This window comes from Lates calcarifer, linkage group LG6 (genome assembly GCF_001640805.2).
Source record: "Lates calcarifer isolate ASB-BC8 linkage group LG6, TLL_Latcal_v3, whole genome shotgun sequence".
NCBI classification, from domain to species: Eukaryota; Metazoa; Chordata; class Actinopteri; family Centropomidae; genus Lates; species Lates calcarifer.
Window position 1 is genome coordinate 6,383,986 of NC_066838.1, and position 21,298 is coordinate 6,405,283.

At 40.6% G+C, this 21,298-nt stretch overlaps 1 protein-coding gene and 1 long non-coding RNA gene across 3 annotated transcripts in view; both read left to right on the forward strand.

Annotated features, from left to right (window-relative positions):
* Positions 1-2,013: 2,013 nt before the first annotated feature.
* Positions 2,014-13,297, forward strand: LOC108882622 (uncharacterized). 2 transcript variants are annotated; one of them, XR_007813373.1, is made up of 3 exons: positions 2,014-2,056; positions 3,418-3,517; positions 11,060-13,297. It is a non-coding gene; the product is annotated as an uncharacterized LOC108882622 (long non-coding RNA). The 2 variants fall into 2 exon arrangements; XR_007813374.1 differs by lacking the exon at positions 2,014-2,056 and adding an exon at positions 2,627-2,674.
* Positions 13,298-16,949: 3,652 nt separating this feature from the next.
* tafa5l (TAFA chemokine like family member 5, like) overlaps positions 16,950-21,298 on the forward strand; it is a 44,804-nt gene continuing 40,455 nt past the window's right edge. The window contains exon 1 of the mRNA XM_018675221.2: positions 16,950-18,142. Coding sequence (XP_018530737.1) covers positions 18,046-18,142 — 97 coding nt within the window. The 5' untranslated portion in view covers positions 16,950-18,045. The remainder of the gene's footprint in view (positions 18,143-21,298) is intronic.

The following is a 21,298-nucleotide window of genomic DNA, read 5'->3' on the forward strand; positions in this document are numbered from 1 at the left end:
CTATCAATTCACATTTTCTCTTTTGCCCTCCACAACTGAAATGATCCCTCCCGGCATTGTATCTTCAAGGCTGGCTGCTCAGGTATAGTGGAGATATGCTGCCTGTCTTGTGACGCAGGTTTCATTTGTGCACCGTGCAGAATGGAGAAGCACTCCAGAGACGGAGAGAAAGCAGAGGAGGAGGAGGGAGAGGGAGGCAGTGACAGAAACGCCCACCAAGCATGGACTGTTTCTGGCAAATGAGAATCTGTTGTGCCTCCCTCTTCATCCAGATGCCAGGGCTGTGGTATTCCAAATTACGGCTGTAAATTTTGCACAACGGCCTCATGCTTGATTACCCCTGATCTGGCTTTTCGCTTTCCTTTTTCCATCGCTGCTCTTTGTGCCTCCTTTCATTTTGTCTATTTTACTTTCTTTCTCTCTTTTTCTTCTGGCTGCCCTCGCTCATTCTTTCTCTGAGCATTTATGTCCTTGTTTTCAATTGTTCTCATTTCTATCTACCTCTATTTCTCTGGTCTTTGTGATCCTTCTCTTAAAAAAATGAAATTATTCAAATGTGAGTGTTGGTGGGATAAGATCAGGCGCTCTTACATAGGATGTAATTATTCTTTAAATGCACAAACACCCAAGAGAGTGAAATATCTTCAGCACAATCAGAATTTCTGCTGGGTAGCATCCTGCTTCCATCAGCCTCCAACACTTTGAATGGATTGTCCATTTACTGGAGTTTATTCATTGACTCTGATGGAGGAGAAAGGCCAGACATTTCTCACAGTGTCACCAACACCGAGTTCTCATCCTTTCATCTGATTCTAGACACTGGTGAGATTGTGTGGCTTACTTCCTCATCTGGTCTTAATGCTTTAATATTTCATGCAGTTCAAGGCCTTCTTTGTAATCTGCAGGCACAGCACTTTTCTGGACAGTATTTGAATTATGTGCCTGCCGGCCATTCTCTGATTCAGGCAGGAAGCAGTCGTTTCCATGAAAAGAAATAGGGGTCACTTGTCATAATGGTGGAACACTTCTTTGCTAAATGGATGCTAAGATTAGCTCTTCTGTAAGAGGATGAGTCATTATAATCACTATGCTAAGTAAAGGAAGCAGCCTTTCGACATTTAAGTGGACAGCGCTGTGATTCCAGCAACAATGGAGCCTCTCCTGAAGGAGGTGAAACGGACATGAATGGCAAATGTCAGGGTGGTGAAATTTTCCACCACAAATTCCAATTAATTTTTTTTTTTTTTTTTTCATTTTTCATTTTTTTTGGTAGACGCATTGACTGCTCCTCCATAAAATGTTAATGTGCGCTGCTGAGAGGGAGACAACATGAGGGGAAGCTGCAGAGACAAGACTGCTGTTCCAGGGCCGTGGAGTCACTTTGCCTCCGACTGTTTGACAAGCAAACACAAACTTCCTGCTGTGGCTGTGTGCCTGGCCGGCTGCCACACTACAGTTTAACTCCATGGCTGAAAATAAACAAAATAATTACAGTGGGCTAGAAATGTACTTTTGGAGAAAATGTTAATGTAGTGATATAACATTCACATATCTCCTTGTCTAACAAGCCCTGTTTTTAAAGCGCAGCGTTTACCCTGGATAGATAGATAGATAGATAGATAGATAGATAGATAGATAGATAGATAGATAGATAGTGTCAGAGGGTCAAACTCCAATCCCTCACAAAAAAACAAAAATATTGGAGGAAATTATTATTATTTTTTTAATTATTAACCAGCCTCTTAAGGTGCAGACAGTGGTCAAAATATTACAGTAAAAAACAAGTCTAGGTTAGGAAAAAATCAAGCAATTAAAAAACATAGGAGTAAAAATGTAAAATAGTTCCTCAATAACTGTAACAATTCCATGAGACTACAACACAGTCTGAGAGCCTGTTACCTTCTCTGTAACAAAACAAAACAGTCAAACAAAATGTAATAAAGTAGTTTACACGACCCGGAAAGGCCGCGAGAACTTCCTATTTAATAGCGGAGAATGCCACGCCCCTGTTTTGCTAAGCACGCGCTCACCGACAGGAAAGACGGACATACGCCAGGTAAGCGACATGCTTAAATGCACTCATAAATGGATATAGGGAAATAGAAACAAGAAAACTGCGCAGTTTGTTAACTGCTTTACAAGAGGGAATGGGACAAAGAGGTTTAGGTGAGTGTGGGCGTGACGATAGACAGGTATATAGTGTGTTTACAGCTGGCTGACCAGTGCTGGTTGTATGACCTATGACAAATAAAAGAAGTGATGGGAAATAACTTCTATATTGTTTTGTTTATATCTTATGGTTAGTATTCTTTCACAATATGTGTATATATATGTGTATGTATATATATATATATATATATATATATATACACACACATATATATACACATACACACACACACACACACACACACACACATATATATATATATATATATATATATATATATAAAAAACCAAAATTCCTCACTAGTTTTACTGTTTTCATGTTTGTTTTTCTGGGTACTGGAAGTATTGTATTAGTTTTCATTTTTATGCCCTTATTTTTTAATTTCTTTCTTTTGAGCTCTTATTGTGAAGGTTAGTGGGTGTTATCGCGGTAATTCCTGTCTCTCGTCAGTCGGCGCCGAGCTTGACTGCGAGAAGTTTGGACTCAAGATATGCGAATTGTAAAGTGAGATTTTAACGTTTGAATGTCGATTTCAGGGCAAAAACCATGATAAAATTGTTCGGTAATGTGACCGTGTATTTTTCTGTTGTGCATTTCAGTTGTGAAATGAGATTTGAGAGACTTCGTCACAGTGAGCTAGCTTAACACGTTTTCCCTGTGTGTGCTCTGTTCGCTATTTCATCTTGTGTGTTGCAGGAGATGTTGTTGTGAAGTGTGTTATTGTTGTCTTTCTCTCATGCTAAGCTTGTTGTGGTGAAGATGAAATCCATGTGACAGAGTTTTTCTCTCTCTGGTTACACAACAGGTGTGTGTGTATTTATTGTACTCCCATTGCCATGTTCAGCGAATGTATTATTTACTTCAGGTTTATTATGTTAAGTGATGTGGTTTTCATGATATCTGATGGCTGTGGGAAAAAGAGACTTTTACTTTTGTGTATTAGGTGTTTTGTTTTGGTATTGACAGATACATTTCATGATTTATCTCATGTTTATTGGTGGTAATGTAGGCTGAGCCTAAAGAAAATGGTGTAATGTATTTGAATATCATGTAGTTAGAAATAGTATTAAGTATTAACATTAACATAACATATTCACTTATGTTTTATTTATTTACTTTAATTTCAGTTACATTTGAGTTAGTTTCAAGTGCATAGTCAGCTGGTGGTGAACTTGACTGTGAGAGGTGAGCTGTTGTGAAGATGAAATCCATGTAAAAGCATTTTGCTCTCTTTGGTTACACAACAGGAGTACAACAAGATATCCCTGTGTCCACTGTCCAGCATCTGATTGTGTACCAGAACACAACACAGTGTAGTTGGACCTGCAGACCATTCCGGCTACAGAGGTATTATTACAGCTTAATTTTCCAGACCACAGTGGCTGTGGGTATGGCACTGTTGTTTTCAGAGTTTTTATTTGAAAAGATATTATAAGTAATGATTTTCACTGATTATTGAAAATCACATTTTGTTACTCATCTGATGGTATATATATATATATATGTGTGTGTGTGTGTGTGTGTATATATATATATATATATATATATATATATATATATATATAGGCTGAAATTGTTCTTTAGTTTGTTGCTCTTATACTTAAAAATTTTTTATCTGAACTGTTGGAAATGCTTCTGCTTGCTGTGTAAATTGTTCATATTATTAGGTAATTATTATCTTATGAATTTAGTTTTTCAATATAATTTCCAACTTTTTTCCACACTAATTGGTTACAATTTCATTTTGATAGTGGATGAATTGCCCAGTAATTACGATTTAAAGGAGCCATAAGTATTTTAGTTCAAAACATTCAAAACCTGACTAAAATTATTAACAGAATGTTTAGATGTAACAGTTTTGACGTATTTTTGTGTTAAAGAGATATATAGCAAAGTTAGCATCCTGTCTCATAATACTACTTTGTACCTCAAGAGGCGGCAGTGAATCACTGTAGCATCTAATCTACCGGTCCAACATGATAGGATGAAAAAGTAATACCATCATGCCATCAATGCTAGATGTTCCTTCCATGCGCTCGCCTTTACGGGGATGGGGGGACCAGTGAGTGCATTTATTTGTTTCTTACAATGGAGTGAAACCCAAACTCTGTGGTAATATGCTGCCCCACATTTGTAGTAGAGTATGAATTTGATAGTTGGTCAGTTCTTACACATAGCCTCTTTACTTACTGGTCTGTAATGTACAGGGTTACAAAATAGTTTTTTGTATTTTGGGTGAAGCTTACATTGATATTTTCAACTGAAAGTGTACTTTAACCTGTTTTTCCATCTACTGTTGTTAGCACAAGGTTAAACTTTGCAGATCACAGGTACTGAACACAGTGCTGCAGGGTGTTGAACAGCACAGTGCAGAGTCCCTCACTCCCCTGTTTCATGATGTTAATATTTGACTACAACAAACTAGAGTGGTGGGTTTCACAGCTTTGATTCAATTCATGGCAACCCAAAAAGATGACCCATGAGACATCTCGCTCCATACTTCTCCCTCTCCTCCTCTCTGTCTCTATCAAAGTGCAATTTCAGCAGCACAGATTAAATTACTGCCCATAATTTCAACAGCTCTTACATAGACAGATAGCTTTTAAATTGCTGTAGAAAATCAGAAAGATCATCAATAGCGTTCCCTGTAATTCACACTTTTACTGGTGAAATGATTCAGAGTAGCCAATAAATTTTACTTGTTACAAGAAGTTTGAAGGGGCGAGAGCTCACCTACTGGCTACTCCTACTGTGGAGGAAATATGGTCTTGTCTTTGGCTGAAGGATGTTTAAAATTGAATTTCTGTATCACAGAGGCGACTGAATGCATACTGAGTGACTTGTGGAATGGCATTGACACAATCATTGTGACGGTGACATTTTTGCTCAATACAACCTTTTTATATTCTGGTTTATTGCACCTTGGCTCTTGAACATGAAAATTCCTTTCTGACCTTGAAAAATAGTGAAAAATAGACAAAATAATGACAAAAGAATCTTGACTCTGGGTCCACTTACTGGATTTTTTTTTTGCTTTCCATCACATCTCACCCTCCCCTTTTGAGCCATTCATGTCATGACAGCTGATGAAGACCATGAGAAACAGTTGAAAATTCAGTCAGTTCATCACACAGGTTTAAACAACCCACCAGGTTAGCCAAACCTGTTTTTGTTATAGAGTTTACAGAGTTAAAGGTTCAACTGGTTCCTACTGTTTTTAGCATATAAACCCCAGCTTTCATGGTTTTCCTAATGACCTTTGGTTGCACTTGCTTCAGTTTCACCTCAAATAATGTGATTTAGATAATCTGCTTGTTTATAACGTGTCTGGTTGTCTGACTGCTTGTGTTTCTTGTCCCAGTGAAATTTGTTATATGTCACCATGTTCCCAGATCTCTGTAATTACTTTGTTGAGTCAAGTGTATGTACAATAGCTGACAGGAATGGTAGCCAAAGCTAAAAAATAAGACCCGAGTTGTACTAAACCAGATTTATCCTTTAACATTCTGACACTTAACAATAAGTTCACAGTCATGCAAATACCTCCCGTGTAAAGACGTCATAACTTCTAAATCCTCTGCAGAGAAAGTTCACTGATAGCTTTTGCAGCCGCAACTTAACCGTGCAAGCTTCTTTTCTCGCCTGCCCTACATTCTGCAGCCATATTGTTTGCATTCAAAGGCAGTGCCCACACAGCTGGAGGATAAGCCAAGTCTCTCGGCAGATAAAGTACGGCGCCATTGGCTGCTGCACCCTCTTTTCATTTCCCTCTGTCTACTGGGGTGTCAGAGGCTCCTGGCCACAGCTGGAAGATGAATAGTACTGCACCACTCCACTTTGTCATAGTGTCCAAGAAGGCTCTAAATGGCATTGAGAGACTCTCAGGCTCTCACAAATGGGATCTCTGCAGCCCTGTGTAACCTTGTATGTACGGAACAGCCTGAATCTTTAAAGTTGTCTGATACTAACATTCCCAAGAGATTTAAAATCTCCTGTGGGTGCTGTTGCTTGTGTAGAATACAGGTAGTAGACAGCATTTCTATGTAACATACCAAGATTAATTCACTGTCATTTCAGTTGTGTAGAGAAGGAAATGATAATTGTTTACATCACCACTATCCAGAGCCCAGCCTTGATATGCATTACCAAGTCTGTCAACGTATGTCTCTGTGTGATGCTATAGCTGTGTGCTGTGTTTATCTGTTTGTACATGTGCAAGGCCACATGTGTGCACAAATAAAGCTTTGCTTTGAATTCACTCACAGTGCTTTGGCTGGAGAAACAGAGATAACAAAAATCTTCCAGCACAGCTTCCTCTCTGTTCAGTTTGGCTGTTCCTACACCAGGGGCAACAACACCTACCTGCTCTGTCTCACTGTTCTCATGGAAACGCATCAAAGCAGCAGAAAGACAGACAGAAACTGAGAGAGAGAGAGAGAGAGAGAGAGAGAGAAAGGAGGAAAGAACATCCCAGAGATACTTTGTTACTGTACCGTTGCACTCTTGATTGTCCCTGTTGCTTTCCTCAGCAGTGACAGTAAGCCATGTCACACATCTCTTTCCCCTTCTGTTGGAGTTGAAGACCAAAGACGAACACAGCACGTAGGTGCTGTTGCACTGTGTTGAAATTCAAGGCACCCAAGTCACCCACTCAACCAGCACAAACTGCACGCATTTGTTGGTTTCAGGGTACGCCAATACATATTTCAGTGGTTTGAAGGTATTCCTCCATGTTGAGTTTTCCCTATGTGATGAAAGCAGTTCTGACACATAAGAGAGCCCGGGGCCTGAGGAGTCTGGAACCAAGATTAAACCAGAGATGGCCGTATGCCTACAGGCAGTGATTACAACAGCTCCCATTAAAAGCAACCTTGATGGAAATCCATAGCGGCATGTGTCTGTGGGGGAGAGACAGGCAGAGGATGCGTTCATGGCCGCCTTGTAGACATAAGGCAGTAAATGTTCTGGGTTTGAGCGTTAATGATAATGGAGCACATGCAGCAGCAACTGCTGCTGTCTGTCACAACAGCTCCTCCACAGTGAACGGGATATTAGAGCAAAACTAACAAAACTTTAAGTGAGGCTATGTAACTTTGAAAGGTAAAACAATTGAACCCTCCTCTTACAAATGATCAGTTGAATTCATAAGCAGAAGAATTTCATGTTGATACATTCAGGTGTTTTACTGCTCAGCTTTACTTGATGTGATTTGACCGGTGGTTTATGATGACCAATATTTGCAAACTTTTCATAGATAGTACTGTGTAACTGATATTACTGAGTCAATTTACTGATTTTATAACTCTTTTTTAATGACAGACTGGTTATATATATGGTAACATGAAGCATTCATCATCATTACATTAAGTTTGTGAGGGAGCTGCGTATCTCTATGAGATGATTTCTAAACTCACTAGTTTAAAGGTGCAGTATATGAGTGTCAGTTTTTAACTTTCTAACCCATCTCAAGTATTTTTCAAACACTGGCATTTCATGCAGGATGAATTCATGTTGCGAGAAAGTATGGGAGAGGAAGTCAAGGTGGTGGATGGACACTTCTCCTAACCCTAACCATAGTGCACAAATATTGTCAGAAGTGAGAATTTGAAAAACTTTGGCACTGAATGTTAAACATTTTAGTATTGAAGATGGACTGTGGTTTTGCAGAATTGTCCAGTATTGACATTCTTGTGTGGTAGTTAGGTCCGTGAGGGCTCAGGGCTGTCCCACTGTGAAATCAGACTTTCAGTGCAGACTTTGCTCAAGAGAGTATCCCACAAGGCATGGAGTGTTTTATTAAACCACTTATAGTCTCAAATTTCAGCCTCACATTTTATTATCCACAAAAATACCTCTGTCTGGGAAAGCTGATTTTACAAAGTGCTGTTCCTCTTCTTGTGCACCGTTTGGAGATCTCACGCACTGCTGCACTCAGACACTATGTCACCAATGACGTCTATTAAAGTCTATAAGGGTTCAGTGCTCTGGGCTGTTTGGGGGACATTGGAACTGGGCCTTAGATTCAGTGTCAGTCAGATGGCCCACTGATGACGTCTTTAAACAACCAATTCAAGAAAGTCTTTGGAAATTAAGGTGAAGTCAGTGTGCCATTGTAATTTAATAGTACAATAAAGGCAATTCCAGAAAACCCCCAGTAAACTCTACTTTTAAGAGAGAGCTTATTCTGACTATAGTGACTTTTTATTTTACTGTTACTGTTGATACTGTTGCTGTTATTTTACTCTCCTAACAGATGAGATTGAGTGTGCTCATGGTGGTGCGGCAGTTTTAATACTCTATTTCACTGGTTTTTGCTTTACCTTAGTTTTACTTGTTTGTATTTTTTATTTATTTAATCCAGTCTACTTTAATGTCTTTTTACTTGTTATTACTGATCTAATTTATTGCAACTTCTGTAACTTGGTTTTTGAGAAGTGCTCTACAACTAAATTAAGTACATGAATATTTCACATAAGACCGCTCCATAAAAGCACATTATAGACATGGAGTACTTAACGTACAGTTAATCATTTCACACTGCCACCAATCATTCTCTTGACATGTTTGAATAGGTAGGGGACACTTGGCCTTGGGAAATGCAGGAGACAAAATGAATGAGCACAAAAAAATGAGGCAGCGATGCAAGGGGGGAGGGAAAATGACCCAGGGAAATTTCCTTTTATTGCTTGCCATAGTTGATGCTGCTGGTCTGTCACAGCAACAAGACAAATTGGGGTTGGGAGCTCTGCTCATCACTGACATTTCCACTTGAATTAATTCTGACAAAAACTTACTCTGCACACGTACCCGTGTGAATCCTCTCCTTCCAGCATTGGAGGGAGAGCTTAAACCAAGAGGCCCAGTACAGGAACAATAGATTGTTGGCAGCATGCCTAGTTCAGCCTTTGTAAGTCTTTAACTGAACAGTTCCTCTTAGCGTTGACAATATGCTGTATGAGGATGTGAAGGCTATCATTTGATCCAGACTATAGAGGAAAGTTCCATCAGGAGGAGGTCCTTCAATTTATTTGGCAGCGAGTTCATTTATTCCACTTAGCATGAAGAGAAAGATGAAGGAGCTGCACACCGATGACTGTGAAAAAAAGAGGCAGAAAATACTTTTCTGGCATTTTACTACTCCATGCTGTGTTCAACAAAAAGAACAAACACAAGCAGACAAAGGTTTTGACATGATATCGATATTTAGCAGAGACCATTCTATCCCTCTGCTCCACAGGACTACAATTTGAGCCATGTTCCTTGACAAAGAGTTTTGGTGGCAGTGTGAAAGGTTTATATCTGAGGTAGATTAGATGTGTGCAGCTGAGTGAAATATAAGAAAACGGAGGCCATAACAACATGACTTTTCAGCTCCATCAGCAGCAGGAGCAGAAAGAACTACTTAGACAGCGAGGCAACAGAGAAATCCAGACACATGTTTTTCATGATCGTTATTATTTTTAGGCATACTATCACCATAAGTGGTACTTAGGAAAATGCTGGCAAAGTTTCTAGTGGGATTGAAAGTCCCACCTAGGAGGATTTAATTAGCGCTTTGAATGAATAACATTTCACCAATTTCTCTCTCTGTCCTTGGTAATCAGTTCTGGGCCATTAATGAGAGGATGACTATCGACTGGCGGAGCAGGCTGCTGATAATTGAATGTGTAGAGGCCATTAAACATTCCTAATCAAAAACAAACACTCCAAAGCCACAGTTCCTGCAGAACAATAAGATGCAACAACAATGGAAGCATGTTTGTTGGAAAAGAAAACAAAAATGACTTTGCATCTATCCACATCTACAGGGTTGTTCTTTGTTGTTTTTAGTGGGCTATCAGTGCCAAAGGTTCAGAAGTTGACAGGCCAGAAAATAGCCTGAATTTCTCGGGGCATGGCACCATATTGAATTTCCCAAGTTAGTGTTTTGATCCAAGCAGCTGAGAGGGGACAGACAAGAAAAACACTTTGTAATTGAAATGATCTCAGAGGCTCCATTCCACATGCAAACACGGCAGCAAATCAGTAATGGTGACAATGTTGTGGTGTTGGGAATCACTGCTCTTCTATTGATTTGGCGTTATTGATTTGACTTCAGTATCACCACAACTCATCAAGTTGGTAGGTCAATATAACTAGTTAACAAACCCAACCCTGTATGGCCTCTGCTTTAGCCTCACAGTCTGAGGTGTGTAGTGACAAAGTTTGTAGAGTTAAGATGGAATTTGTGAAATTAATTGCACATATTCAAGTCGGAATCCTCAAAATTGTCGTCATTGTGATTTCAATATCTTAAAATGTTCTCTACTGTCGTGGTTATGCTTCTCTCAGAGATCACGTGTCAGTCAAATGATATGGGCGTGTCCTATGATTTGAGTTTTGTGTTGTTGTTAACCCTCAGCTATGATTGAATCATCACATGATCATATACAATTGATAATCCAGTCCTATTCCCACATTTTTCATGCTGCAATATTTTAATGCAAGCAAATGTCATTATATGCAACTCTGTGGAGACCTATCAGGCTTTTATGGTGTGTTGAAAAGATTATTAGCCCTGGGTGTTTGGAACAGGAAATGTAAACACCCTCACAAACTGGCTGCGCTGACTCATTTTGTTATGTCTGTCAGCATATGAGATGAGCAAAGCAGACATTATTATGTGAGAATACCAGTGTTAATTTAACCTTGTGGTTGTTTCATTCATACACGTTAATGGTGCAGGAGATTCATGTTCTGTTGATGTCACCCAGAGATGATCCATAGGAAGACGCTGGAAAGAAGGAAAACTCTTCAGTCTGAATCATTATGAGAAGCACGTTGCATCTTCAGTAATTGCGCGAGGGACCTTGCTGTTGCACTTGAATTTGTTTGTGTTGTTCTTTCAAGGTCTGCTGCGCCTCAAAAGGACAGACGCTCCTTTGCTTTTCTGCAGCGGCTTGTCAACATGACTCTCTGTCCAGCGGAGCAGAAAAAGGGGTCCAGTCCATGTCCCGTCTGACTGGCATGTCGCTCACATTGTCCGGATGAAGGGAGCGAGAAGGGACTTATACTTGTAAATACCAAGCAGACATCCATGTGGTACATGGAGCGATATTTCAGAAGGCAGAGTAGAAGGCTGCTGCGACCATCCGCAGGTCAGGCCACTTATGATCATACTGCCAGCGTCTTGAGGGCTCACCTGCTTTACAAAATGTTGATATAATGAAACCACAGCTGGGTACATTATCAAAACTACTAAAATGGTGAGAGCCATAACATACATTTTATTTTGTATCCTGATTTTAATAGTTTTATTATGCGTCTGTGCCAACAACAGCCAGGTCCAGATTCATTACATTTATCCCATTCATGCTGTTCTTTTTAAAGGAAATATTTCAGTAAAACCTGAGGGTATTTCTTCAAATTTGGTGCAAATGTTCACATAGACTCAAGGATGGACTGATTAAATTTTGGTGTTCAAAGGTCAAGGTCACTGTGTCCACTCGAAACGTGTTTGGCCATAAATCACACACTAACTAGTGGAGGCATACAACCATGAGGTGGTAATTCTAGTTCAACTTTTCACAACCCTGTTGTTGCTGAATCTTACTTTGGGCTCTGACTGAGATCGAGTGATTACATATAAAATCAATAGAAAAGTGTAATTGGATACAAATTGGCCAAGGATAGCGTGGACTAAAGCAAATATGCATTTGTGCAAGTTCAAAATGTTTCAACTTGAGCAACAAATTTGCATGCATCCATAGTCTTTATGGATCTGCTACCTAACTGTAGAGTGGAAAGAGGCTAGAGGAAAATAATAGAAAGAACTGGAGTTTCTGGAGCCGAAAACAAACACTAAGTCACGCTTCCATAAACACGGTCAGTATGTCTTTACTAGCTAGCTTAAACTTAATGTCTGTGCACTCAGTACATCAGATTCTCAAACTATAACTATTCAGTGGTTTGTTTGTATACATTTTTTTTTTTTTTTTTTTTTTTTTACCAAAATGTGATTAAATACATGTTTGTTGGTAGCATGGCAGACTAGCATTTGTTGTAAAGAGCTAACCATTCTAGCAACAAAAGAAGCTGTGTATTTCGCCAACTTTAGTGAGAATGTCAGATTTTGAATATCAGTGAATGTAGTGAGTACACAAAGGCTCAGTGATGATACTGCAGTAGTTGGGTGTGATGTCTCTGTGACATTTTGGTCATTTTTTTCACTCTAAAGTTGGTTCAACATTAGAATTGGAACTGCTGTGAATCCAAGCAGAAAACAGCTGGTACCCTCTGCAAATGAGCAAGATACACACTTTTCAGAGCTGTGTACCTTTCAGGCCCTCTGGCAGTGAGTGCTCTTACTCAAAGGATGGATTTTCTGTGGAGTTTTACTCCAAGTTCCTGGTGCAAAGACAAAACAACTTTAAAATTTTAAGTTTTGAATTCTATTATTGTGACTACACAATATGTACAGTCATGGCAATATCTGCCCAGTGTTTTCAGATTTTGCAGAAGAAATGTCCATTTGAACAGATGTTTTGAGGCACCACATGCTCCTCTGCAGCATGTAGCAGGTGGCTGGGAACAGGAGGAGTGGAGTTAGGCGTCCACACGGCGGTGGCCTGTCTTAGTTTGATATAAGCTAACAAATCACATCCCTGAGATGTCCATTTATTGTAATGCCCATGCTTATAAATGTGGTGGGTCCTAATTTGCTTTTTTCCCCCCAGTGATTTGACAAATGTTGCAATTAAGTGTAAGAAATTCTCCACCTGTTCCAGTAAAACCATGTGGATGTGAAATGTTGTGTACAGGAATAATTAAAAACACAGAAAAATAGCTGCAATATACAATAATAACTTTTGGAATGTAAAAATATGCATACTACCTGTAGTATGAGTTTGATTTCTAAGTTCTCTGTCTTAGGTTCAAACCACTGTGTCCCTGCCAAAGTGTCCTTGATCAAGACAGTGAATCCCACCAGATGACATTTTATGGATAGCACTTTAAATTCCGTTGTACTGGCTTTACCTTGTGCAATGACAATAAAAGGATTCTATCTATTCTATCTATGGCTTTGTAGTTGACCCAGACTTTTGACCTCCCTCTCTAGAGTTTCCCTATCTAAACTTGAGCTACAAGACACACAGACAAACACCTGCTCCTCCTACAAGCTGCAAGTGTTTCTGCAAATGTGCAAAGACAATAGGCATTTATATTCTGTAATACACAGCAACTCAACAAAAGCTACTGTTTGTATGGCTGATATTTGTCATGTGAAACAATGAAACTGTGAACATCATTATTTTACTTTAGCTCTTCTAACTTGCCATTTACTGTAAAGCAGTACTGTCCACACTCAGCTGTCAGATACTGTAGAACCAAAGCAACTAATATGATATTAATGTCCTGGTTATATGCACCTACCTACCTACCTACTCACCTTACCTGTTCCCCCCAGCCCCCTCCCCCCCCCCTCTCTTTCTCTCTCTCTCTCTCTCTGTCCATACTTCTCTCACTTAATGATTTTAAAACTTATCATTTCTAAGGTTTCCTATTTGATCCACTGTTGCTTGGACTGTCTCATTTGTCACTTTGGACAAATTAGCAGCCAAGTGAATACATAAATGTAGATAAATTACATTAAATACATGTAATTATGTAGGTCACAGAAGCACTTCATCAGCTGCTCTATTGCTCCTACTGATATTGTTTTATTCTTTTGATTCACCTTATAAGGTTTTCAGTTTCCCTTGTTGTCACATGGGAACTCTCTCTGTACTGAAGTCAGCAAACCTCAGCCTTTATCGTTCCAGCTTAAAGTGCTGCAGACTGAACCTCTGCCTCACCTCTGTGAATTGTTTTGGCAGTGAACTCATACAAACCTGCTTTTGCTTCAACAATTTGTTACAAAATTGCCATTCTTATAAATGCACATACATCCTATGTACATTCTATATACAGAGATATTTAGTTGTCCAGTGCCATCAATAATTTTCACAGATGTCACAACTGGTGGCATAGCAGCAGGGCTGCACACGTAATCACAAAATAGGCCCTTTCCACATCAGATAATTTAACTTGTTACAGTATGAAAAACCCAGGTGTTACTAATAACATTAATAATGACTGTTCTGTTCAAATGTCCCTGTGAGTGTATGATAGTGAGACCAGGACTGAAGCAGCTACATTGAAACAAGCAATTAATTTTATCATTTACACCTGAGCCTTTCCCTCTGATACATGCCAACATGTCTCATGTGTAACTAAGTTGCATTATAGACAAAAAATCTTCCTACAAACAAGCTGACTGACAAAATAGCATGACATGAGTTAATAAGCGCCTTCACAGCTGCTACACCGAACAAGCAATCAATATGAATTTGTGAAGTTTACTCTGTCCAGCTTTATATTGATTGGTGGAACTGAGCAACTATGCAGGCAGCCAGTCATACAGCCAACCAGCATAGACACAAAGCTACAATAAAAGAGCACACAAACCAATGTCTTTTACTAATGTAAAATAACAATACCTCTGTTTAATTCTTCTGAATTAAAACCACACGTGAACACAGCATTGACATGATATCATTTTTGGCGAACTTGTTCACAAACAGTTACCTGTTCATCCTGCAGATATGGAGCCACATTAGTAATCATGTTTCTGACAACATGGTGAATAGTCCAACATTCACTGTCTTTTAGCTCTGTCATTGGTCTCTGTTGGTTTTTAGAGCTGCCTGCTGCGGCCATAAACAGTGCTATGAGATTGGCCAGAGTGAACCTGAAAAAGTAAAGTTGTGGTTTGGAAAACCAAAACAATGAGCTGGAAAATGCTGAAAAAAGCTTTGTTATGCGATAATTCTCTGGTTTCATCACAAGGCTTAGCCCCATCATCCATACAAGGATTCATGTGATCCATTGTTGATAAAAAAAAAAAAATTGAATGTGGACACTTTACATAGAGGTACAGTTTTAGCAACATTAAATATCAGAAACGTTCTAAACCTAAAGGAGGAAAATATGCTTATTCCTTTCAAATGAACAACATCAGCCTTCATAGCAGTTATCAACCAAATGTGGATATGAACTCATTCTCCTTACCTGATTTGGCCCTTCGGACTACTACCTCTTCCCCATGATGAAGAGAGGGCTCAGTGGTCACCATTTTGACAATGATGATGACATTATGACATTATCGTTGCTGTGGACCATTTCCTCAGACAGAAGTGACTTGCAATTTCAAATTACCTGAAATAGAAACACCACATAAGTCTTTATCTTCAAACTTGATGTATAATCACTCCAAGAGTGAAAAGGTGCATGTGCATATAACGAAAGCTGGTTAATTCATCTCCTTCTACCCTAAACCACAACTTATCAATCACCCTTATTATAATCACATGTAGACAGTTATAAAGTGTGTGCACAAGCATCCAGAATGAATAAATTTCTTTCTTTCTTTTTTTTTGCTGAGCACAGCCCTTTTAATGTGCACATAGTATTCTTATACTGGCATTACTATTATCACAATCCACACATGCCCAAATGCAATTAAAATAAGTCTGTGTATTACTGGTAAACATGAAAATAAATATGATGGGCAAAAATAAATTGGCAGAACTTTTACAACCCCGTCAGTCACAGTGATGGATTATGATTAATTACACTGCAACCCCTGCTGGGACATCACTCAGACAGACAGACTGAAACGTGGTTCTTAGCTCTAATAGCTGGCTGAGCCGAGCTTCAGACGAGAGGAGAAAACAAACCTCGTCTCAGCAGCTAAACTCCCCCTGTAGTTCTTCCACAATCGGCCAAGTAAGCTGCTGCTGCAGCTGGCTACAGAGATGCAAAAAAAAAAACATCAGCAGGTTTGGAGATATGACATCGCCCTGATGTGGCAGTAAGGTGGAGAATATCCCTTTAATACTCAACAAATGCATAGTCTTTGCAGTGTGAGTAATTTTTCATGCATTACACTGATGATGTGACAGGCCTTGGCCTGGGCCAATACGTCATCATAAAAGCCATTCAGTGAAAGGCTGATAGCACAGCAGCGCATTGGGGGAACTTCTCCATCTGCTAATAAAGTGCACATTGGTGGTCATGGAATCTGGTGTATGTGTGTGAGAGAGAGAGGGTGAGTTATAGTAATGGTCCTCGAGTGGCGAGGGAGTCTTAAATGGTGCTCTTTCAGAAGATAGACTGGCATCTGCAAAGCTTTAGCTCTCTCTCTCTCTCTCTCTCTCTCACACACACACACACAGCATGCGCCCCAGTGTGTGCACACTTGAGACTTGATATGATATTACACAGTATATAATAATGTAACTTTTGCTGTAAAGAGCTCTGCGGCACTGCACATGCCATAACACCAGTCCTCTAAAGGAGAGAACCTCACACATTTTCCCAGAATGCAAGTGGGCTAAATGTTAACTGAAGTCCCCAGACCATGCAGCCCTCAAGGGCGTTTTCCACCTATGAAAGAGGGCACAAAGACGTGGAGAAAAGTAGCATGTCACAATGTGGGGAGACTGGTGCTGCTGTGTGACTCCCTGTGGGCTGAGATGGGACATCTCCATGTGTATAAATAAGCATCATCATCTACAGTTTGGGATTTATAGCCCCGGAGCTAAAAGTTTTTTTCTCTGACTTAGAGGAGGGAATTAGGACACTGTGTTTTTGTGTGTGTCTGTATGTGTGTGTGTCTGTCTGAGAGAGAGAGAGAGAGAGAGAGAGAGAGAGAGAGAGAGAGAGCAGATGGAAACACTGTAACTCAAGGCAACTCCGTGTGCAGCAGCAGCGGTAGTGTTTCCTTTCATGGATTGAAGGAGGGAAGTCCTCTAGTTCGGTGTCGCCTGCATGCAAATGGAGTAGACCGGGACAGAGTGAGGCTGGGTTAACACGCTTATCTGTTACCAGCACTTGACTTTGAGAGGAAGGGAGCTTCGCGTCGAGCCCGGGGAGCTAGACATCATTAGTGAGAATTTTCCAGAGCCTCCACAAAGGCTCATACAGGTGACAAGTGTTGCCAACTTCACCGCACCGCCTGCACGACGCGCTCAGGGTGCGTGTTGTCCAGCGCCGGTGCGCTGGGTGAGAGCCGCCGCACTTGTTTTGACGTGACATTTCGCTTACGCAGCTGTGCATATGTGGCCACATATGACGCATTTGCCTCCGTAGCTGTTTTTCAAACGCCGGTGGGTTTGGGCGCCAGAGTGATGCATTTTCGGACAAGTTTCCCTGCCGACTGGTGTGTTCGTCATGTCCGACAGGGTTAAACTTGAGCGTTTCTCTGTAGAGTCACTCAGAGCCGGACTCCGTGCTGAAGTTGGTCGGGAATAACAACTGCGAAGCGCAGAGGAGGGGGGGAAAAGAGGTGACAGCGGCGTTCAGGGGGTGTTGAGCGGCTGAATTTACTACCAGCATCATCAGCATCTCTGTGTGAGGATCAAAACTGCGGGAGGCTGCTGCTGCTCACTCCTCTTCATCTACACACACAGTTTTTTTTTAGCAGAAGCCTGCCAGTGAATTTCAGCTTCTGAAACCACAGCTGCGTAAACTTGGCCAGATCTGGTGACATTGTAGCCTCTCTCTCTGTGTGTGTGTGTGTGTGAGAGAGAGAGAGAGAGAGAGAGAGTGTGTGTGTGTGTTCCTGTGTGCATGTGTGTGCGGTGAGCAGCCTGGATGGATATGCGGCTCACCGAGGGAATTTGAAAAGCAAGGGGGGATTACTATCAGTCCCTCTCCTATTATAACCTCAAAATGGATGCCGACGACAGGCTGTGGAAACGCCACTGGATTAGCCACTCTTGCGCTGATCTGCTTGACATCTAAGCGGCACGAACGTTCAAAGTTTGGATAATCTATAAGGTTAAAGGTGTAGGATGCAGTCTGGAGTGAAGACGCTCTCCGCAGGTGGAGGTGCGTCACTCTGCTGCCTGCTGCTCCTCTGGCTCATCTACTCCCATCTGCTCAGAGAGGGTAAGGACACTTACAGCTATTTATTACTTTGTCAGCAGCAGCACTGTCTCTGGGGACTTCATATTGGGATGCAGCTGCACATGTTGTGGTCAGATTCTGTGATCCAGAGGAAAAATCCCCTGTAATGTCAAATAAAACAGTCCTACAGGGACTTGTAATGTGTCTGAGCTCATAACTAGTCATTTTATGGTGACCTTGTTGTATTGTATGGTATTCTGTGATCTGATTTGGTATTTCTATCATAATATTCCTCTATGATACTGAACAGCCAGTATACAGTGACAGTATTAGACCTAACACCATCTTATAATATTCCTCAGAGTTTATAATATATCTCTATGACTATATTTTCACAATAATGCCATGCTTTTTACAGTTAAAACAGTGAATTTTGAGTAGTATTTTAAATAGTTGTAACCTTGTTGCCAAACATAAAGCAGGCTCTTTGAAACCTCTTTGGGATTAGAGTTTAGTGAAACCAAGATTGAGCTTCAGGTGAAAAAGCAACACACTTTATTTTAATTCTTGGTGCAGACAGTAAAAGGACAGACTCTTGCATTCAGTGCTTTATAATTTCACCCAGGTTAAGGCTACATCCATCCACGCCATGCTTTCCTCTTGAATAATACATCCACTGGTGCAATTACACCTTCACCCCGACACAGAATAGAGAGCAAAAGGATGTTTCCCTGCACTTCATTGGCTGCTGTCCATGACAAAACATTTTGGATTCCAGCTCCGTCAAAGACACAGAGAACAGGCTTAAAGCACTGGAACTTGTTGGGAGATGTTGAACACTAAGTTTGCAGATTAGATCTTTTAATCAAGCATTGGCCAGCAGCATAATTACCGCTGTGGAGGAGGGATAGTGCCTACATCAATGTCTTTGGCAGCTTGCCGGGAACAAAAGTAGACACTGATGTGAAAAATGAACTGCCTGTGCGCTGAAATGTGCTCCCTTTGCCTCTAATTTGCAGTGTTTTCTCCCAGAATGCTACTGTCACCAGCCTCTTTTTGCCACCCGTGAATTGAACCGTCTTTCAAGCCTTTGCATATTATCTGAGGAGCCACAGCGACCCTCCCCTTCCCCTCAGCCATTTATTATTGACTCATTTTCAGCTGAAAATGATCTCATTAGCGTGTTATTGTACAAAATCACTCAATCAATCTCTCGTGAACTTTAATACCCTTGATATTCCTAGAGTAAATAGATTCTCCTGGGTTTGGCCTGATAGTGAAAAATCGCTGGATGATGATTTGAGCTTGTTGCCCACTCCTCTTTCCAGCTCTGAGCTGAATTTTAAGAATGAAGAGTGTAGTATTTTTAATCATCAATTATAATCTTCAACTCCTACTAAATCCCTCCTGTGATACAGCTTTGACCAGTCAGTGCTGCTGTGAAAGTAGTCCTGACCACCACTGATATTCTTTCAGCAGTTAGTCTAAGGTTCTGTCTAAGTTACTTTTGTGTGTTTTGGACTATACACCACGAACACAGTCAAAGCACCCTTCACTTTCACCAACTAGATACCAGCTCTTCAGTACTTCCACTTCTGTGAGTCCCGAGGGCCCCAGAAGCAGCAACGAGTGTGGGTGAACTGGTGGGCAGAGAGGTGAAGCCTTGTGGTGGTGAGTGGCTGTGTCGCCTCCACCCTCTCCATGGCTCATCTGTCATGGCAGCCAGGACAGGAAATCAAAGCACAGCCGCCCTGTCCGCACACACCATTGGGCCAGCGACTGCCGCAATGAATGGCCTGTCAGCCACTCTCAACGTTGCCAGTTTATTCAACGATAAATTTGGAAATGTCTGGATTTTCCTCACTGGACTAGCGGTGCAGTCAGAGAGCAATGGCACCTTCTCTCTGCTTTGTCAACCACAAACCTGTGGGCTGAAACATGTGGGCGGGGGGGTTACCCACATTCGTAAGTTGGGGGTGAACGGTCAGGCAACCTTTGCTCTAAATTGGCTCACAGAATTCAAATGCCAAGATTAAATTTCAACTTAGAGTAGGAGCATTAAAAAAATCCTCAGATTGAAATAGTGTGATCAAATAAAGCAAATGTGCATCTTAGAGGCAGAAATCCCCAAATTTTCTTGCCTCTTTGATGCAAAGGGAAACACTCATTTTTTTCCAAAGATCACCTGTCAATCAAAAAGTTTCATAACATCTTTTTTCAGATTTCCTGTTGAAGAAGTTTAAAGCTCTGCTAAAGATATTTTTCACATTAACGCTGGCTCAAACGAGTGTATGAAGAGAACTGAACTGAGCCTTTTAACCTCGATTAGCTCACTGTTTTGGTTTTCAAGCCCACAGACTCTATTAAATCCACTTTATGCCACTAGAGACAAAGTTAGCACTGAACTAGTGAATAAAACTGAACTAGCATCTTAACCAGGTGTTTTTTCAGAAGAGTAAATAGTGGACATTAATTCATCAGGTAGCAAGAAAATGACCAAACACATGCTGATAATGCTCCATGTCTGCAGGATGTGTTAACAGGCAACTATTAGCTAACACACGTGTTACAACAGCTATTTCAAATGCAGGGTTTTCCCTGGGTTTCTGGAGGACATAGGGCGTAGGCGCTACAAATAACCTATGACGCAACACTGTATAAAAGACTGTAATCATATGGGTAGTTTGAGAGGGAAAAAAATGACAGTCTTATCCAAATAATCTAAAGATGTTAAACATCACTTCAGCAAAAAATCTCTTTATTTAAAATGTGGTTAATGGCAAGTATTATTAATAAAATAAGAAAAGTTGGATTAACAAAATAACTTGAATTTCAATCAACAAATGTATCCTAAACTTGGTGCAATTTTAGTTGCAGCAGACAGTAATGCTGCTTTTTACGGCACCTGTGTCACTTTGACATGTTTGAATAATGCAGTCAGTGCATCTGAACACAAACAGTGTCCTGAAGCTGAGAAGCAGACACAACAGTCTATCTTGTCATCATGATCTGTAGAACAAGCTGTTGATGGGAATGACAACACACATTTTATGAGATACGTCTCCAGACTGTCACTAAATTTTGAGGTGACTCACTTTGGCTTTACAACCAGCACAGAGCTCCAGTGATGGTGGACAGTCAGTCCAGTCTCTGCACTGTGGACTGCAGTGTATCTCTGATGCTTCCTATCCAAATGTC